The 19,826-nt window shown below is 46.3% G+C and overlaps 1 protein-coding gene across 1 annotated transcript in view; it reads right to left on the bottom strand.

The window, feature by feature from the left end:
• The window catches only part of LOC146172210 (uncharacterized), a 144,725-nt gene that overhangs the window by 39,622 nt on the left and 85,277 nt on the right, over positions 1-19,826 (bottom strand). The window contains exon 5 of the mRNA XM_084585979.1: positions 5,179-5,356. Within this exon, the coding sequence (XP_084442105.1) occupies positions 5,179-5,356 (178 nt within the window). The remainder of the gene's footprint in view (positions 1-5,178; positions 5,357-19,826) is intronic.

The following is a 19,826-nucleotide window of genomic DNA, read 5'->3' as shown; positions in this document are numbered from 1 at the left end:
CAAATCTTGTCGAAATAAACTTTCTTCTGAATGCTACGCAGTGCAAGACGAGCAACGGTCGCTTATCACTAGTTGCAGGCCGACTGCGTTTACTGCATGAACGTGAGAATGGCGATCGCGCGCCAGAACTTGGCACCAACTTTTACGGAGGTCACGATGCAAACGCACTCGTCTTGGTGGCGGCCTCCGCACCATGCGTTCCGTTCGCCGGAAATTTCATTCTTTGAGGGCGAATTATATCGATGGTAAATGATGCATTGGCATCAGAAGCTGGTCAGAACCCACTTTAATAAGTTACTGTTAGCTTTAGTGCTTCGGAAATTTATCAACACGTTTTTCCTCAATTTCTCAAAATCAAAATATTGAGGACAGTACATGTTTGGGGGTGCGATAACTCTGGTTCTACTTATGATATTGCTGTAATTGCTTTTGCACCAGAAAGGTAGACTCATGTACAGTGCAAAAATATAAATGAATTTGTGGTATTTAATGAGGAAAGTTTTTAAAAATTTCATGTTTTCTGGAGTGTCAAGGTGGCTTTTTGGTCTCTGAACGAACTTTGACAAGCTGTAACTTTGGTTAAAATGGAAACAGGACATTGAATCTTGATTTTTGCATTCTCTATGTGTTCTAAATTGATTTGATATGTCAGTTTTTATTATAACTCCTGTAGTTTTATTGACGGCTCACCTCCAAACAAAGAAAATAAAGTGCTCAATATCTTCAGAATTAAATTGCTTACATAAAATTAATGTGCATATTTGAAATCAGCACAAAAAGCTGCATAAATGGTACAACTTTCATCAAAATCTACCAGTAAATAAAAAATATTGTCTTAAGACCAGGGTTCCCCCTTAAGTGCAAAGGAAGTTAGCGGTCCGGACACGCTCCCCATTGTCTATTTAGCGGCACGCACACGTGGCATCTACCCTTTCATTAGATGATGATTGTCTTATCTTTGATGATTACGTAGCGCTGGTCGATGCTATTGCATCTGCGCAGGAAGACTGGTCTCCGAACAGGAAGGTTCAAATAAGCACAGTTGCAAGTAGCATTTGTCCCGCCCACTCCTCTAGTGTATATCTGCCTCTGCACTTACAAAGGTTATGATGCCATTCCAACTAGCTCAGCAAACAACCTTGTTAAATTACATGCATAATGACAGCTGGGCTATCTTTGTCTAGCATGGGCAATGCTGACACGAGTGTCTGCCTATCCAGCAAGGTCAGCCCGTGGCTCACTACTTGGCCCGAAATTGGGGCTGAATACCGTGGAGAAGCAGCAACGGCATAGAGGTAGAACATCATCTGCCTTGCGTACAAGAGGACAGTGGTTAAAATACAGTAAAAGCTCGTTAAATCGGACTTCTAGGGACCGTAAGATATGTCCGAATTAACCGAATGTCAGAATTATCGAGAGAACAAAAAAAAAAAAAAAAAACATGCACGATTTTATCTAAACATACCTTTATTACTTAAAGTAATCACGGATGCTTGTCTGCTTTCCCGCAGAAACCCGCGCGGATACTATTTTCCTCAGTCCTTCCAGGTGCTCAGCAGCACGCATGCCATCTGCAGTGCCCCAACAAAATTCCTCTAACACAACGAGGGCCTCTGCTGCTTCCTTCACAGTGCGAGGGGGCCGAGGCTGCTCCTCTCGTAGCCCCTCTTCCTCCTCCGAATCTTCGCCGTGCAGTACGTCCCGGACAATTTCTTCCTCAACGAGCCGGCTGTAGCAACGCCATCATCAATGCTGATGTAATCGGCGAGTGTCACCGCATCCGGCAGCACACCTCCGAAGTCCGGGCAGTCATCTGCATTGTCGTCTGGCGACACTTCTGCCACTGTGTCATTGCACGGCTCAGGCAAAACGAGCCACTGTGTTGAAAACAGTTAGCGATGACGTGCGCAGGCGTGTTCTTCCAAACGTAGGCAAGAATGTTGACCGCGCTCACAAGATCCACGTCGTACTGCTTACAGACTTCATTGCACAGTAGCATGCATTCCAGCACGCGCCTGCGGTATTTATTCTTCCCATACTGAATTATACCTTGGTCCATCGGTTGGAGGGCCGATGTAGTGTTGGGCGGCAAAAAAACAACTTCAATGTTGTTCAGTCCGGTGGCACTGTTATGTGCACTACAGTTGTCAAGGACAATTAACACCTTGCGGTTCTTCGCAGAAAACTGTCGGTCTACTTTTTGTATCCAGCCGCGAAAAATTTCCAATGTGATCCAGGCCTTTTTATTAGCCCGGTACTCAACCGGAAGAGCAGGCACGTTCTTAAAGCACCGTAGCTTTTGCGCCTTTTTTTCTTTCTAATTACACAGAAGCCTGTGTAAATGTATCTTTTAATCTGAATTACCCTGAATGGTATGATGTGCAGTACATTGCTATTACTACGATGTACAATAAATTTTTGATATGCTTTGTTTTCTTGTTTGGAACCCCAATCACAAATTTTAGGAGTAATGCTGATGCTTCCTATTTTTGAAACTGAAGGAGGTGGAAAACATCGACCAAAGAACAGCCAACCTTTTTTCTTTCGTTTAATACTCCTTTTTAATTTTCTTCTTACATACTCTTTTATGCCCTGGGGCAATAAACAACATCGTTGAAAAAGAAAATGCGACCGCACGGAGCAGAAACTTCTTTCCATCCTTATTCGTTTGGTCTGTCTCCTGCTTTCGACATGCACTATCTTGACCAGACGAGAATCATTCAGACCCTTCAATTCCTGAAACTGAAAACATTCGCAAATAAAGCTTTATATAGATACGCTGATGCTCGCGGCACCAGAAGTATTGGAGTACCAATAAATCGATTTTGATGGTTTTGCTTGTCGGGTTTCATGTGCCAAAATTACTCGGGCTATGAGAGACACCGCAGTGCAGGACATCGGAATTTCGACCACCTGGAGTTCTTTAACTTGTACTAACATCGCACAGCACACGGGCGCCTTGCATTTCGCCTCCATCGAAAAGCGGCCACCGCGGTCGGGTTGCGATCCCTCATCCTTGGGCACAACAGTCGAATTCAAATTCGACTAGCGTTTAATGAGCTAAACCATTACCTGCGACATCACTGAAAGGCCGCGTGCTGCATGAGCGGCAGGCATGCGTATGCTCAAGTACCGTGGTTCAAGACGAGTGGCGTGTACCATGCATTGCACCACGGCCAACAGCGCCACACACGCCCGGCTTGAAATGGAGGAGCAGCTTCCATCCGTTGTTGGCGTCCCCTCCCCCTTCTAGCCACCACAGAGAAGACTGACCAATGTCTGGAATGTGGCCAAATTCCCAGTGTCATCGGCTGCATTCTCATCATACTAACAGCCATTCACGAAATTTTCACATGCACTGACAATGCTTGAGTGGCTGGCAAAGCTGAGGACGCAGCCCCCCAAGACAGGTAGGCGGTTGTGCTGGCGTGGTGCCCCCCGTATGATGTCACTTGTGCGCCGCAATGGTGACAGCATCTCCTCAGTCATAGAGCTAGCGTGATTTGGAGGCTACGCATCACTATGGGTGTTGTAGACCGTGCTGTTCGAATAGCTTCCACTTTGTGAAAACAGAGAACTTATTCAATTCAAGCAAAATTTTCACTGTGCACGAGAAAGAAGACAAATGTGCGTGCAACACCATCTAGCTGCGAAAAAAGGTACTTGTGCACCAAGAAAACGCTGTGGCAGTTGTTAACAGGAAGTTTTGCACCAATATTTCAGTCTACTATTATCTAATTTGATTTACTACGTAATTATGAGATTTATTTCTTGTTTGACACCAACCCGATAGGCATATTCGGTGTAAGAAAAAGCCACATACTCGCCGCATACACGCCCGAGATTTGGTGCTCCCGCTGATTGGTCGTCGCCTTTCCCACCCTCCTCCCAAAGTCGAACCCGCGGTCTCGGTGACATCAAACTGACGTCATCATGAAAGAAAACGGTTCCCAAAAGGAACCTCCCTTGGATACGGCCCCAGGCTATGTATTGTTTAGAAAGGTGCATTCGAGGTGGCATTCCACAACTGGCACCGTATTGCCGCAGCTCAGGTTGCTCTTGAATCTGCCTTGCATGTCATCTTGTGTTTTGGCAGCTGTGTGTGGCACCTAAATAACTGCTGACAATGTTTCCAGTAAAAGGTGCCTGGCTGCCTTTGCAATGCATCACAAAAGCACTAGATTTCTTTGTCCCGAGAGAACGAAGTTAAACAGTGATGTGGATTTTGCTTCCACTGAGCGCAGTTGCAATCCAAAGGACAGTAAAAAAAAAAGTAATTACATTGCAAGAAGGCTATATCATCTACAAAACAATTTATATTACTCTAAATACTATGATTCCCCCCCCTCGCATATGATTTCTAGTAAACATTACAAATGTGGCATACTACGTACACTAACAATGGGTGAAAAGAAAATTTACAATATTTTGTACTCTTCAGAGTCTCTTGTGGAAATGTGAGGTTGCAGCGGTGGCCTAGTTGTACTATAGGCATGCTGAAGGTGCTGGGTTCGATCCCCAGTGCTCCGATTCAATGAGTACAAGCTTCCCATGGCCTGGTACTTGGCTTATCAATTTAATTTGCAACCAATGTTAATTACTCATATTCACTTTGCAACCAAAAATTTAATATTCATACATCCTCCGTAGCACATAGTATACAGTGCAGTTTGACCATGGAATTTCACTGATGTGCACAATACTCAAGATCAGCCATGTATCATGACAAAGATTGTGCTCTAACTGGTAAAACTTGGTAGTAGCATGGCCTCTTTTTTTTCTGCTGCATCGGGACATAAAAACCCCACATAACATTTCTTTTTTTTTTTTGTCTAACTCCTTTGGCCTGTCATTTTCAACAGTGCCCATGGTTTCAGGGTAGGGACATGTAATATGTAAAATCTCGAGTAATTTGTAAACCACAGTTGCTATAAGACTCAATTCACGTCACACTTTTATTGTTTCAAGTGTCCAAACTTTCTGCATATGCAAGTTTCAAACTTTCATATTCACTAGGGCTTATTTGCAAAGCATTGCAGTTGCCCCCCCCCCATTCATGAGTGCACAGTCTTGTGATCTGAAGCAGTGTGGTTATTATACCACGAACCAGTACCAATTTTTGCACTGTCACTCGACTGTCACATTGACGCACTGCTGTGACAAAGCCAGTGAACTCACCCACTGCATTTCGGTAGACAGCGAGAAAAAGTGACCGGAAGGAACCCCGCACTGGACTCGTGGGCTAGTGCATGAGTGAATTCGAGTATCATATCCTGCTGCAGCCGGAGGAATGTGTCTGTAGGCACGCCAAGCTGCTCCAGGATGGTGATCAGAGGTCTGTTTAAGGTCACTGCCCCTGGAAAGTAAAAGAAATGAAACATTCTCCAACCTTGACAAATTCCCAGTATACTTAAGGGGGGATATGGATCTTAGAGACATTGTTTTTATTTACAGATCAATTTTAATGAAACTGCACATACTTGTCCAGTTTTTCTTGCTTATTTCAAATATGCAATTATTTTTCTTGTCGGCCAATCGATTCCAGAGATATTAAGAAATTTCATGTCATTGTTTGCTCAAACAATGAAAAAAAATTACTCATCAGAAATTTATTTTTAATATAAGAGTAGATACTGCAGTGTCTGATAAATGCAACACTGGAAGCAGTTTTCAAACTGATCTAATAATATAGATTTAACAGTTCACTGAACTTAGTGCTCCCATAATGGCAGCTGGAGGTGAAAAATTAAGAGGAAAAAAAAATTTGAAGGTGAAAATAAAAACTATTCCCAGCATTGCTTGCCCCGTGCTTTCAGCTGCACACTGCAAAAAGAATTGTAGCTCTAGCTGTCCTAGGTGCCGAGAATGACTTGAGCAAGCTTTGAACATCAACGATAAACACAATTTTGAGAAAATGACAAAAAACAAACAAAACAAATTTAATGAGGGAATGTGAAAAATATGTGCAAATTTCATTTCAAAATGACTAATAAGCTCCTGGCATATATTCTGACTGGGTTTTGCCATGAATATGGTGCTTTCGTAGGGCTTTTTGCACATTCTCAGATTTTGCCCGCCTGCGTGCAGATTCCCTGCTTCTGCGCAAGTCCTTCTCTAACATGCACTTTTCGCTTTGCATGCTTGGTTTTAGACTCATCTCACTGAGTATGGCTGCTGATGAATTTGAGCTACCTGCGTTGAATTTTATTACGGCTTTGGCTACAGCAGGTTCTACAGCAAACAGCGAGGCATTGGACGCCTTAGGTGCCAGAGCCCATATCATTGAATAGAAGCTTTCATTGTTGTTCTGAGTTTTGCCGTGCAGGCATCTCTCAAGCAGCTTCTTGTCTGATAACCGCTGATAGATGGGAAGCAGGGCCTCGAAAACTTGGGGAGGCAGGTTTCTGGGATGCTTAGGCACTGGCTCAGCCCTAGACTTTGCTGAACTTTGCTTGCGCTAGGAGCTAGGCCCTGATGGGCAAAAACTGTGTTGAGACTTTGCATCAATGGATGTGATATGATATGTGGCCATTACTGCCCTGTGCATGGCATCAATGTCTCTTGTGTGTCATTAGGGCCCATCCATAATAGGAGGTCAGCCTACTGATGAGGTCTCCTGTCAGTTTGCCGATGTGCTGTACGCGCAGCTAGCGTAAAATATGGTGGCTGCAGACGTTAAGAAGCAAGTTTTTCTTTTTTTTTTTGCGGGAGTCATTTATCCTTGCATGTATGAATCAACAAAAGCATGTGGTCAGCTGCGATCATGATTTGCCCCAAGTGCGGCGTGATAATCGAACCAGGCTTGTGCAATCAAGCCATCATGGGCACTCTGCCAAGTTCACTCCCCACCACCGCAGGAGCTATCAAAAGATAAATGCGCCGTGACGTTATTGCTGCGCAGCATTTTGGCACGCTGCCAAGAAATGAGCTGTGGATGAGACGACCAAAACGAAGTGGCGCGCGCCATCGACATGGAAACGAAAACGCTCGCAATTTCTGCTGCCGCAACACAAAAACCTTGTTTTGAGCTGCCGCGGTGGCTCGAGCAGCGAGAGGGACGCAGTTCCAACAAGTTGGAAATTTTTCGCTCTGTCGCTGCCACTCGCCGCTGAGATCGCTAATCGCTTGCATGTGAGCGAGCTGGCCTTAACGTTTTTTTTTTTTCAAAATTCTGGGCGCAAAAGTGGAGGGTGAGTTCATTATGCGACAAATACAGTATCGTTTTCTTGCGTAAGTGCCGTTACAAGCAGATTTCTGTATTAGAATTATCGATATATCGAACTATTTCACGATCCCCTTTCGAGTTCGATATATCCGAGTTCGACTGTATATCCATACACCTTTTTCTTGCTCCAAGACGAGGTATGTCTTGCTGTCACCATCACACAGCACTGTAGTGTACCGCAGTTGGTGGCGCTTGAGGGACCTGCTGAACAGTATATCAAGGTGGCCTCCACTTCCATTTCTCCTGCCTTTTTCGTTGTTTTTTTGGCATACATGGCTGGCTGCCCATGTTTCATACGAAGGGTCATCTTCCTTTAGACCCAACTTGCACCCGGCACAGAAATTACTCAACACAACATAATCAAGTATCAAGCCACTGAACAGTTCAATTACTACACCGACGCCGATGTGGGATGAATGTCCGCGTGTCATCCAGGAACCATAGTAAGAAATGGCGATGTTGCCGGGATTATCAACGTTTACCGTAAAAACCCGCGTATAATACGAACCCGAATATAATACGAGGTGAAATTCTGGAGACGCGAAATGGAAAAAAAAAGTTTTTACCGCATATAATACGAGAGAGAAAAAACAAGACATTTATTGAAATCGGACCTCACACTTCAATCACTTTCATCTTCAGCAGCGCTTTCCTCGGAAATTTCTTTGTCGGACAAATCATCCCACAGGTACTCATCTTCTGTGCCATCGAGGGCGTTTGAGATGCCGCACTTCTTAAACGAACGGCGCACAAGCTCCTCTGGGATGCTTGCCCACGCGTCCACAATCCATTTGCACAGCGTGGCTGGCGATGCTCGCTTCAGCCGCCCGGCCGGCGTCACTGCAGGCTCACCTGACCGCATCCATTCCGCGTAGCATCGCTTGACTGCGTCCTTGAAGGGTTTGTTGACACAAACGTCGAGAGGCTGAAGTTGTGAGGTCATCCCACCCGGAATCACAACAAGTTCTGTGCGGCAGTCGCTTAGCAGCCTTTTCACCGAGTCGGCCAAATGGCAACGAAACGCGTCCAGCACGAGGATGGATGGAAAGGACAACAGTGCACCGGGCCGTTTGCACCACACTGACTTCACCCAGTCGAGGACAAGATCCTCGTTCATCCAACCTTTTTCGTGGCATCTCACGATGACATTCTTCGGCAGCTCCTCACCTTTCGGCATTGTCTTGCGCTTGAAGATGACATAGGGCGGGAGCTTGCGGCCGTCTGCCGTGCACGATAGCATGACTGTAACCCGCGTCTTCTCGTTTCCAGTAGACCGGATACAAACTTGTTTAGAGCCTTTCTCATGGACGGTGAGGGGCGATGGCATGTCCAGGTAAACCGGCGTCTGGTCAGCATTGCCTATTTGCCCCAGCTGAAAGTTTTTGGTCTTTCGCAAAGAAATCACGTGGCGCTGAAAAGCCACCAGCAGCTCTTCGAAGGATTCGGGCAGCTTTTGTGAAATCGAGGTTCGCCGGCGTAGCGAGAATCCAGCACGGCACATATAGCGATGTATCCAGTGCTTGCTTGCTTTGAAGGCGGAGCTCGGAATTCCCTTTTCCCTTGCAAGCTCCCTAGCTTTTGCTTGCATAAGCTCTACGCTCACAGCTAGATGCGATGCTCGCTGTTCTCGTACGAACTCCGTCAGAGCGAGTTCAATTTCCGGGAATGCGCCATTCTTTGGCCCGCGAAAGCTTCTTCGCACTCCCTTGCACGCGAAAAGGGCTTCTTTCTGTCGTCGCCATCCGCGAATGCTTCCCTCGGTGACGCCAAACTGCCTCCCGGCCGCACTGTTGCCGATGTTTTCAGCAACTAAAATCACCTTTCTCTTAAAAGCAGCCGAGTACTGTTTCCGAGACCCTGGCATCCTGCTCGTTCACTTAAAGAAAAAAGCGTGCACTTTTTCGCGAACCGTGGTTTGCACGAGAGCACATGCGCTGATGCTGTGCGCACTCGACGACTCAACAACAAAGAGACGACACCTCGACGTCGTGGCCACTGCAGCCACTGCGGGGTGCGGCCACGTTAGGGCAACGAAGCCAAGCCGTAGCCGCACATCGATAACAAAGCCAAGCCGTAGCCACGCGGCAACAACGAAACCAAAACTTCTCGCAAAACTTTGACATTTTGGTTGGGATCCGCAAATAATACGAGGCGGAAATTTGGAACGCTGAAAGTTGGAAAAAAAACTCGTATTATACGCGGGTTTTTACGGTAGTTCGGAGTAGAGATCGCGAACCGACTGCGCGCACTCATTGGTGTGTTTCCAGGCCGCTCGATCAGCAGCAGGCATTAACTTTTTCGTGTGCAGACTCTGGTGGCTGATATTCGTCACCCAAACCACATCGTTGAAGGCCGTTTGGAGATTACCAGTTGCAAGCATGGCACGCGCAGAGAGAACGTTCACAGTGAAGGGATTCACCTTTTGAGTCCCTTCGACGCACGGCGAACTCCACGCTGGCGCAGTCTCGCTGCAATTGTCACACACAATGTGCAACTTCACAGCAAGTCCATATTCACGTTCATCATTGCGTATTTGCACACCCCCGGAGCACGATTTGCACTTCACAGACTGGAGCAAAGCTTTCAGAGAATTCAGGCCCAAGGTGGTGAACGAAGTCCCGCTGTGTGGTCGGACCGCAGCGTCGTCGCTGTCGGCAAGAAGTTCTTTCTTTCTGTCTGTTGCTGCCATCGATGACAGCTTCTTAAGCTTGTCTGCAATTTTTTGCTGGTATTCTGCAGCCTTCCAAGGCTGCAGAAATGCAGTGTTGTGGTGTTCATGGCCGCTGTCAGGTTCCGCCGATGCTAGGCCTAGGCCTGGCATGGTAGCGTCGCTGCTCCCGTCACAGGATGCGTGAGGCTGGTCCATCAGGGCATCCTGGGATGCTACGGTGCGTTTTTGGAAGTTCTCACTTAACAAACGCTTCAGCTTCTTTCCAAACTGGTGTCTGGCACGAAACTTCGTCAATTCATCGTTAAACCTCTGGCCCCAACTCAAAAACAAAATGGCACTAGGGCTGCAGTTGCTGCCGCGGCCAAGCGCATCTTGCAGACAACAGAGAAAGATTCAGCCAATAGCGTAGTGCCATCGTGTCACGTGCTCCGAGCAACAATCGGGATTGCGTGTCTGACCTTTTTTTTGGCGCATTTTTTTTCTGTAACCAATGGTTGGACGAAGACGTCGGTGGCGGGAAACTGAAGTGCAAAAACTCCTCTTCCGGACGAGACTAAGATGGCCCTGGTAGCGCAGAGTCAAAAGTGCCGTTTTGGTGTCAATTTCGGCTCATATTCTGTCGATACCGATGGCGTTAATTAGCCTTACGTGAAAAATATTGAACGTAGCAGTGTGAAAGTTTGTAGACTGGTGAATAATTAGCTGCAGATTTCAAAAATAACATAAAAAAAAAAGATTTTCCGTCAATTTTTCGAGCTCTAAGACCCGTGTCTTTCCTTAAACCCCCAACCTCCAAGTTTCCCACAACCGGTATCATTCAGGAGCTAACTACGGCACTCCAAGATATAGTTACAGCTCCATTTAAAGGTCCACAGAAACAGTCACCAAGAAGCCACTGATAAATGTGTTCAGTGTATAGAACGAATCCTTTTGAGCATTAACCCAAAGTATAACTCTTTGGAGCAAAGCCAGCAAGTTATTATAAATTTTTAAAAACAGCGTTTTTTGAAATTTGCGGGCAGAGAGGTTGTCGCTTGGCGGTGTCGCATGGAACTATTTCCTTAAACTGTGACAGCACGGGTGAGTTGACTGGTAAGGCTTGCTAGAAGCTGCCATTCGCTACGGCCACTGTAGCCATGACGTCGTGGACACACTTCCGGTAACTGCGAAAGTCGTCAGCTCGTGCGCTGCTCGAACTCTGTGCAGGCTGTTTTTACACAGCAGCAAATTGCTGGTAAGAGCGATAGCCGTGATATAAGCAAGTTTCTGCTTAAGCCAGCTGCCGCTGGTGCATTTCAGCTCATCGGATCTGCTCGTACTAGCTCTGCGATTAATGCGTCGCCAGAGTTAATCCTATGATTATTTTACTATGGCAGGATAGGATTCACAATAAGGCAGTTTTATAAGTAGACGATTTACGACAGCGTTGATCAGTTCCAAAGCGCTGACCGCCACGGCTTCAAAGCGAAACAATGTAGACCTAGCGACGACTAGGGACAGTCACGCACGGCGCCGCCGTTCACCGTGCTCATGCGCCCCACCCCCGTGGTAATTGTGTAACGTACCTAAGCCTGCTCGCGGCATCCCGTGCTGTGTTGCAAACTCGTGTACTTTCATAACTAAGGCCGCGCATTTTGTGACGTTCTGCTCAGCAACAAGCCGCTCAAACGATACTGCAGGCAAGACAAGGCTTCAGTACACAGTCCCTGCGCTGTCGGCCGTAATCGAAGATGTCAGGTGGCACCATATTCTATACATCGATCTCTAAACGTGGTACAGTGGGCAAATAAATAACTTTGTGAAACAGATTTGCTCGTACATTTCGCGCACTTGGGTGCTGAGAAGTAGCCTCCGTGAACAGACGCTGCCATAACCTCGGTTAATGACGCAAACCGAGGTCGCCAAGCTCAGTTTGCGATAAATGCGGTCAGTGGTGTAACCATGGTTTGGTCTGCCATGTACATGGGCTAACCGTGGGTTCGCGTAACTGCGGTTACACTAACCGTCACTGCGTGAACTGGCAAACTTCCCAGGTGTGTGCGAGCAAGGACAGGTTGACGAGAGTACGCCAGCGAGCGCGTGGCAACCGTAAGTTCGTCGAAGTGACGTATTTCTGGGCAGAGCTTTGAACTTGCTTGTATTTTTTATTTTTTTATGACTCCCTTAGGCATACCAGTTGAGGGGGAAAATTGTAAGGGTCATTTTTAATCGCCGATATCTCTGGTGTTGCAGAAGCTAGATCGAAAATGTTTGTGGCAGAATGATGAGTGGCTCAATGTCTATCCGTGTTATGGCGTTGATTACCCTTCTTGGTGACCCATTTCTGTAGACCTTTAACAAACTCAAATGCCATAAACATCTAACAAAGCATCTTAGTCTCCAAAACCTATGTCCACAAGAACAACATGTATGTGTTTAGCTTCAATACAATGAAGTAAATATTGCTGTGCCTTCAACGGAATGAAACTTCGATGCTGGCTTGTACAGGCTCGTTTTACTGCACAGAGCATATATTGAAATGCGCACTATAGACTACACCCCCACTGCCCGACTGCTGGCCGATGTAGAGTGCATGGGAACAGGGAAATGTGACGACAATCGCAGCAGTATATGCACGGTGTCGTACCTTTTGGAAGCGTAGAGGCAGACATACACGAGAGAAGTGGATGGGATAAACGCTACTTGCAATTGTGTTTAGAGGAACCTTCCTGTCTGGAGACCAGTCTGCCTGTGCAGATACAACAGCATCGAGCAGTGCAACACACTTAAAGATAAGACGACTATCTATTCAAGAGGTAGATGCCACATGTGCGTGCCACTAAATAGACAATGGGAAGAGTGACCAAACCGCTAACTTCCTGTGCACATAAGCAGCACCTCTTTTTGCAGCAATGTCACTCACGTATTGCTGACACACTTTTCATCCAAGCCGTGAATAGGAAACCTGCACTGGAGTTTTCTGCGTACAGCCAGCGCCGCCTAGTGGCCGTCACGCCACTATCTAGGTAGGAAATAGCTCCATAGCCCCGTAGAGCGCCATTTTGCATTTCACTGCGGATGGGGTAAAAAAAAAAAACATGGCCAAGAACGGCGCTAGTGTGAAGCTGAAAAAAAAAAAGGCCGTGTTCGCCATCCGCACTGTCATCGCCATCAGCAGAATGAAGCGAGGGGAGCGAGGTCAGCCGGAAGTTGGTTCATTTCTAGCCCTACCTTCGTGCAGTGGAGTCGTCGAGCTTCGCCTCAGCATGTGTCGTCGCCATGTGCTTTTTGCATCTACGGTCACGCTTCGCCTACGTGTTTACTGTGCTGCGTGTGTGTATAGAGTGCTGTGCCTGCGCATCTTGACGCTGAGTGCTGCTGCGATAGCGACACCAGCAAAGCAGCCAAAGTATAAAGCGAAGGACCTGTCCACAAAAGTGCAAATATTGAAGGCAATCAAGGAGGGTGTTTCACGCCAAGACGTGATGAACAAGTATGGAGTGAAGAGGACAACCTTGGCCACGTATATAAAAAATGAAAAGAGCATCTTGGAGGCGTTCAACAGTGAAAGCTTCAATGCTAAAAGGAAAAGACTGCGGACAGCGGCTTGCTGATTACATCACCATCGATGATGGCGTCGCAGTCGCCGGACAGCTGACTGAGGACGACATAATTCAGGAAGTTAAAAGTACCAACAACGACGATTCATCAGAAGATGATTGTGAACAGCTGCCCCCGCCGTCGAAGCGCACGGTTAAAGAAGCTGCAGAAGCGCTGTCCGTTCGGGAAGAATTCTGCGAACAGATTACCAATGGTGCGCATGCCTCGGAGCATCTGGCAGCGGTTAGCGCTAATGTCGCTGGTCAAATTCGCCCGAAAAAACAGATGGTGATAACTAACTTGTTTACCAAATAAAGGTATGTCATTCAGGGGCTCATTTCGTTTTTCTTTTTTTCTTTTCATTCGATAATTCGATAGTCGGATTAGACAATTTTTCACGGTCCCGTCGATGTCGAATTAACGAGCTTTTACTGTATAAAGTTCTGTTTATTCGCTTTTATCATTTGCGCAACCTGATGAGAACGTGTTGTGAAGGGCATCTTTAGAACTGGGCGTGATTGGGGCCATTGCAAGATGAACTGCAACTTAAACAACGGGCGAATGTAGTGGAATCCTGATATCCATATTGTGGTCATATAGCTGACAAGCTGGAAGAGTTAACCTATCCGAATACGCAGTAATTTTTCGGAATTACAAAAAGTTGGGTAATGCCCTAACCGGCATGCTTTCAGACTTCTTCCTGCATTAAACCAGCGTGACTCACCTAGTGACCCTTCAATTTTTCAATGGTTCAGTAAATTAGCTGCAAATGGAAACAATTACAGAATTAATTTGTTCGTTGTTTGCTTTGAATAAAAGAGTACTGCTTCACAGAAAGCGCTTTTTCTTTTTAAGTTGGATATTTTAGACTGCTGGCTGACGTATCACCGAAAAAAAAAAATCGTGCAATATTTGTTTTAGCACACGTACAAATCAATAGGTAGACATTCTTCATTCTTAATCCAGAAATACTTGCCTATTGTAAATATCACGCTGTACAATCATGCTGCTTCACAATGAATTATTTATGTAAGGCACCTATGCTGCTAACTGACCATGATTGCTCGAATCTTTTATTTAGGCACAAAATAGTATAGATACGCCGATCTCTAGTCGCAGTCGGCGCACAGGGTGGTTGGGGGGAAGGGTGAGAAGGGCAGAAGGGGAGTATACATCAACGTATAATCACACACATCACACCTTTAAATGGTGCCTGCTGCAATTTTCATTTTGTGCTAGGAACAAAGCATAGCAACTTTGTTACTTCAAGAACGGACTGGTATTTTTTTTTTGTATTATAATCAGCGATAATCACCTTCGATGCTGTTCATTCTTGACTTTTAAGATAGAGCGCGCGGGTTTAGACTAAAGGGATTTAAGGTATGGCATCTTTCCACCACGGTCTCACATTGTAGAGCACCGATTTCCGCCCAACATTTATCAACAGGACAATTGCGGCCACTTAACTATTTACAGTGCTAGCAGTGTGAGAATTTTAGATGCATGCTTCACAGTGGACCTCGGTGTCATTCGCTTGCAACTGCTACCGTTCGTTATTGTGAACAAGTAAGTGTCGAAACGAGACTCCCGATTTTTGTTCCTGCAGATGAGTTCAATAATGTCGCCCTAAAAGCGGCGCATTATATTTCGCGACACAGGAGGCATCATTTTAGTCTACAAGTTTTTCATCATGAAGCTAGTTGAATCATCACTCTTCTTCGAAAAGATAGTAGGTAAGTACTGCACGTGTTCAATGCGCTTAACGCACACAGTATTCTCAAATTCTACCGAATGCTAATATGGTAGGGAGGTCATTCCATTTTGCTTTGATATATTTACCCTCTACTAGCGATGCCTCATCGCAGGTGAATATTAACTGCTAGAAAGTGTGCACGTAATTCACGGTGCACACATACTCTACTTTGCAAGCGCCCCACAGCAAAAAAAAAGAAGGAAGAACTGAACCCACGAGAACCGTTTCAAACCTGCGCATAGTGACGATACAGCTTCGATAATGCAGCAGCAGTGTGACTCTTGGCAGGAGGCCGCTAAAATGGTCAGATTGTGCCTTTAAGCCAACCAAAAAGGAAACTGCAAGTTCTTCAGAACATTAAATCTGCGATAAAAGCATTATGCAGGAAATAGAAAGCTCACAATCCGCCGATGGGTGCTGCCACGGCACGAGGAGTGCCGTGCTCCGTCCTACTATACGCTTGCTCATTTTGAAACCAGGAGGCGCTGAGTGTCAGATTTTAGAAGCGCCCCCTGGGCAGCACAGGTTCCCTATAAGCTAGGCTTCCAATATTTCTCTTTTTGCCTCGTCCTACTATAGCAATTTTGTGCAGTGCAGGGGAGCAACCTAAGCACATTTCACAGTGCAGTGACAAGTTTGAGCCACTGCCTGCTGGCAAGGAACGTTCATGCTCCTGAGGCGTTCATTAATACATCGGCCAGACTGGCCGATAGCTCAGTGGTATCGGGTAGAAGACACCTGTGCGGTAGGCAACATATACTCTTTGATGCCGTTTTTCGCAATCATCTCGGTGGCGTGGCCCTTCTACAAGCCTGTACAGCTGTGAGAGCTTGCATGGCACAGAAAACTACACGTCATACTTCGAGGCAATCCTCTTAAGATTATGCGATATTCTGCTGGTAGGGCATAACCTCATACTTATTATTTTTCCCTAGCTGATGTTCCGACGTGCCAGGATCAGAATAAAGGCAATTGGTTTTCTTTAAAAGCGATTCTGCTACCACCTGCACCAGGGCCTTCGCGTGGTCAGATCTGCTCAGTTTCTCAAACTGTGTGACAAACAAAACAGCTATCATGTGTTCACAAGGCTTTGACAATGCTGACTTCAAGCAAGAAGCCACCAGGCCTCGCTTTTTATCACCTTGGAGAGTAGCGAATGGAATGGAAAAAGTTACTTTCTGGACCTCGGCATGTACGGGTTTAACTGCACATGCCGAGGTCCAGAATGTCCCCTCGGCATGTACAGCTAAACCGGGTTATAACAAAATTAAAATGTCCGCAACTTTTCGTTACATCCAGGTTTTCTCTACATGCAGTTTTTGTGTGAATACCGAAAAGGAGAATGTAGAACGAAAACCAGATTATGAACTGATGTAAGGGAAACCACCCTGAAAGTGTTTACAGTAAATCAGAATTATTCGAAGTCATGGAAGCGGTGAAATGTTCCACAATCGCGCTAGCCTCCATCTCCTCTGCGGCTTGCGCGACACAATCTACGAAGGAGCGGGAAAAGGAGGTGGAGAAGGAATCAGTCTAGGGGAGAGAGCACGCGTTGGCGCCGCTGCCATCGCGCGCGCGCTTGCCTACCATCGTTGCCCCAGGAAACCAACTCTATCTCGCGTCGCCAATGCGCTCTGCCGTTCCTGCCCACGAGCAACAGCGTGGCAGCGATGGATGCGCGCTGCTCGTCCCGCATCTTTTTTCTGTTATTTTTGCCCCTTTCAAGTATGAACTGTCATGTTCCGACAGCAAAAGCAGCGGAGACTGCTGCATCTGCCAAGCAGATGCAGTGTTGGTGCTGGAACGCGAAGCTCTGGATCAACTGCGGTCGCTCGTTGCTATAGTAGGCATTCCTCTCACTCCAGTTCGTGTTTTATAGTCCTGAATTTTGCGGAGTTGTGCCAAATTTCCAGTGACTCAACACTAGCTAAGAGGCCGCCGGCGCCGCGAGTTTGTTATATCAAGGGGAACCGCGCCGACGTGTTCGTTACATGGAGTTTTCAAATACATGCACTTCAATGGGGGCAGCGTTGGGGAATTGAAAAACTTCGTAATATCGAGGAATTCGCTACATGGAGGTTCATTACATAGAGGTTTAACTGTATTCCCATGACTGTCGCGCCTAAAAGTAATCTGTAGGTCTAAAATTGAAAGGGCTTTGCCTTTTGGAATTTCCACAGTAAAGCACAACTGCTCAGAACAATTGCTAAAGGACTGTAAGATCTTGTCTGCTGTAGCTCTTAGCTGAGAAGTGTATGATAAATGAAAGTCTACCTTAAAGTCGTCAACGTAGCAGCAGACTAACTACACTCGAATGAGCTGCGTCAAGCTCCTGCAACAGCAGACGGTAAAAATGACCCAAGTATATCTCACATGAAACTGAGGCGACACACGAGCAAATGCAGATAACGCAAGGGTGTCTGCATTGGCTTGTGTGTCGCCCCAGTTTTATGAGAGATATTCTTAACTCATTTTGACGATCTGCTGTTGCAGGAACTGGACACAGCTTGCGCTCGTGCGATCATGTATGCCGGGGATACATGCCGAGGTCCAGAGTCACTTGCCGTTCCATTCGCAAAACTCCACAGTGATAAAGCGAGGACTGGAAGCTCCACTGTGAAAAGTGCTCAGGCTGCTCCCCTGCACTGCACAAAACTACTATCGTGGGACGAGGCAAAAAAAAGAGCTTGAATGAGGAATATTGGAAGCCTCGCTTGTTCCAAGGCTTGGGCGAAAAGTGCATCAGTGATACGTCACTGACAGTGCTGCAGAAAAAGTTGCTGTTTAAGGGGGGACCTGGGTCTTTGCAGCCGAAAATCGGTCAGAAAATCGGATTTTCAATCTTATCATTTTCGCGATTCTGGAATCTTTTCGCAGCTATCTCCGAAGTTTTGTTGAAAAATATCGCCTAATTTGCGTGTTACAGCGTTCCAAAGATGAGAATCTGAGGGTGTGGCCACCCTCAGATTCTGAGGGTAGCCACTGAGGTCAAACTGCGCCGAATTTCGATCTCCCGCAGTTCAAGAAATACGCTATCCGCGGGCATAATCTTGGTGTCGTTCGAAAGATCGCGATTCAGGCCATTCCTATATCTCGGTTAGTGACCATAGGCGAGTCCACCGCCCACCGCACGTGAGCAAAAGGCGAGCTTTGGTTGGCTGGCGGCGTCAACTGCTAGCGGTCCGCCGCCATTTTCAAAAGGTCTCTCCTTTAGGCCTAGTCTGCCTAGCGCACAATATTGAGATTCACGCTTCGTTATTAGCCTAAAAAAAAAGTCGCGAGAGGAGATAAACGCGCCGGGGGCGCTGCATCGCCGCATCTGGTTATCTGCGATGGCCTGGTAACGGCGTAGCATAGCCGATCGTGCTCAGTGCGACAGCCAGGAGCGGCACGATCTGCCGCGTACGGAACCGTGAGGGTGCAGATGAGCAAGTGCAGCTTTCAACGCCGGGATAGATCGCCCTGTGAGGCAGTGCCGCGACCAGCCGCAGCAGCAGTCGCGAAGCAGCGTCCCGCGACACGCGGAACATAGAGAAGATTGTGCGGAATCCCAAATCTTGTCGAAATAAACTTTCTTCTGAATGCTACGCAGTGCAAGACGAGCAACGGTCGCTTATCACTAGTTGCAGGCCGACTGCGTTTACTGCATGAACGTGAGAATGGCGATCGCGCGCCAGAACTTGGCACCAACTTTTACGGAGGTCACGATGCAAACGCACTCGTCTTGGTGGCGGCCTCCGCACCATGCGTTCCGTTCGCCGGAAATTTCATTCTTTGAGGGCGAATTATATCGATGGTAAATGATGCATTGGCATCAGAAGCTGGTCAGAACCCACTTTAATAAGTTACTGTTAGCTTTAGTGCTTCGGAAATTTATCAACACGTTTTTCCTCAATTTCTCAAAATCAAAATATTGAGGACAGTACATGTTTGGGGGTGCGATAACTCTGGTTCTACTTATGATATTGCTGTAATTGCTTTTGCACCAGAAAGGTAGACTCATGTACAGTGCAAAAATATAAATGAATTTGTGGTATTTAATGAGGAAAGTTTTTAAAAATTTCATGTTTTCTGGAGTGTCAAGGTGGCTTTTTGGTCTCTGAACGAACTTTGACAAGCTGTAACTTTGGTTAAAATGGAAACAGGACATTGAATCTTGATTTTTGCATTCTCTATGTGTTCTAAATTGATTTGATATGTCAGTTTTTATTATAACTCCTGTAGTTTTATTGACGGCTCACCTCCAAACAAAGAAAATAAAGTGCTCAATATCTTCAGAATTAAATTGCTTACATAAAATTAATGTGCATATTTGAAATCAGCACAAAAAGCTGCATAAATGGTACAACTTTCATCAAAATCTACCAGTAAATAAAAAATATTGTCTTAAGACCAGGGTTCCCCCTTAAGTGCAAAGGAAGTTAGCGGCTCGGACACGCTCCCCATTGTCTATTTAGCGGCACGCACACGTGGCATCTACCCTTTCATTAGATGATGATTGTCTTATCTTTGATGATTACGTAGCGCTGGTCGATGCTATTGCATCTGCGCAGGAAGACTGGTCTCCGAACAGGAAGGTTCAAATAAGCACAGTTGCA

This window comes from Amblyomma maculatum, unplaced genomic scaffold (genome assembly GCF_055883805.1).
Source record: "Amblyomma maculatum isolate TAMU_Amacu unplaced genomic scaffold, ASM5588380v1 scaffold_13, whole genome shotgun sequence".
Lineage (NCBI taxonomy): Eukaryota > Metazoa > Arthropoda > Arachnida > Ixodida > Ixodidae > Amblyomma > Amblyomma maculatum.
Note: the sequence above shows the minus strand (reverse complement) of the source record. Positions and strands in the feature narration are given on the sequence as shown.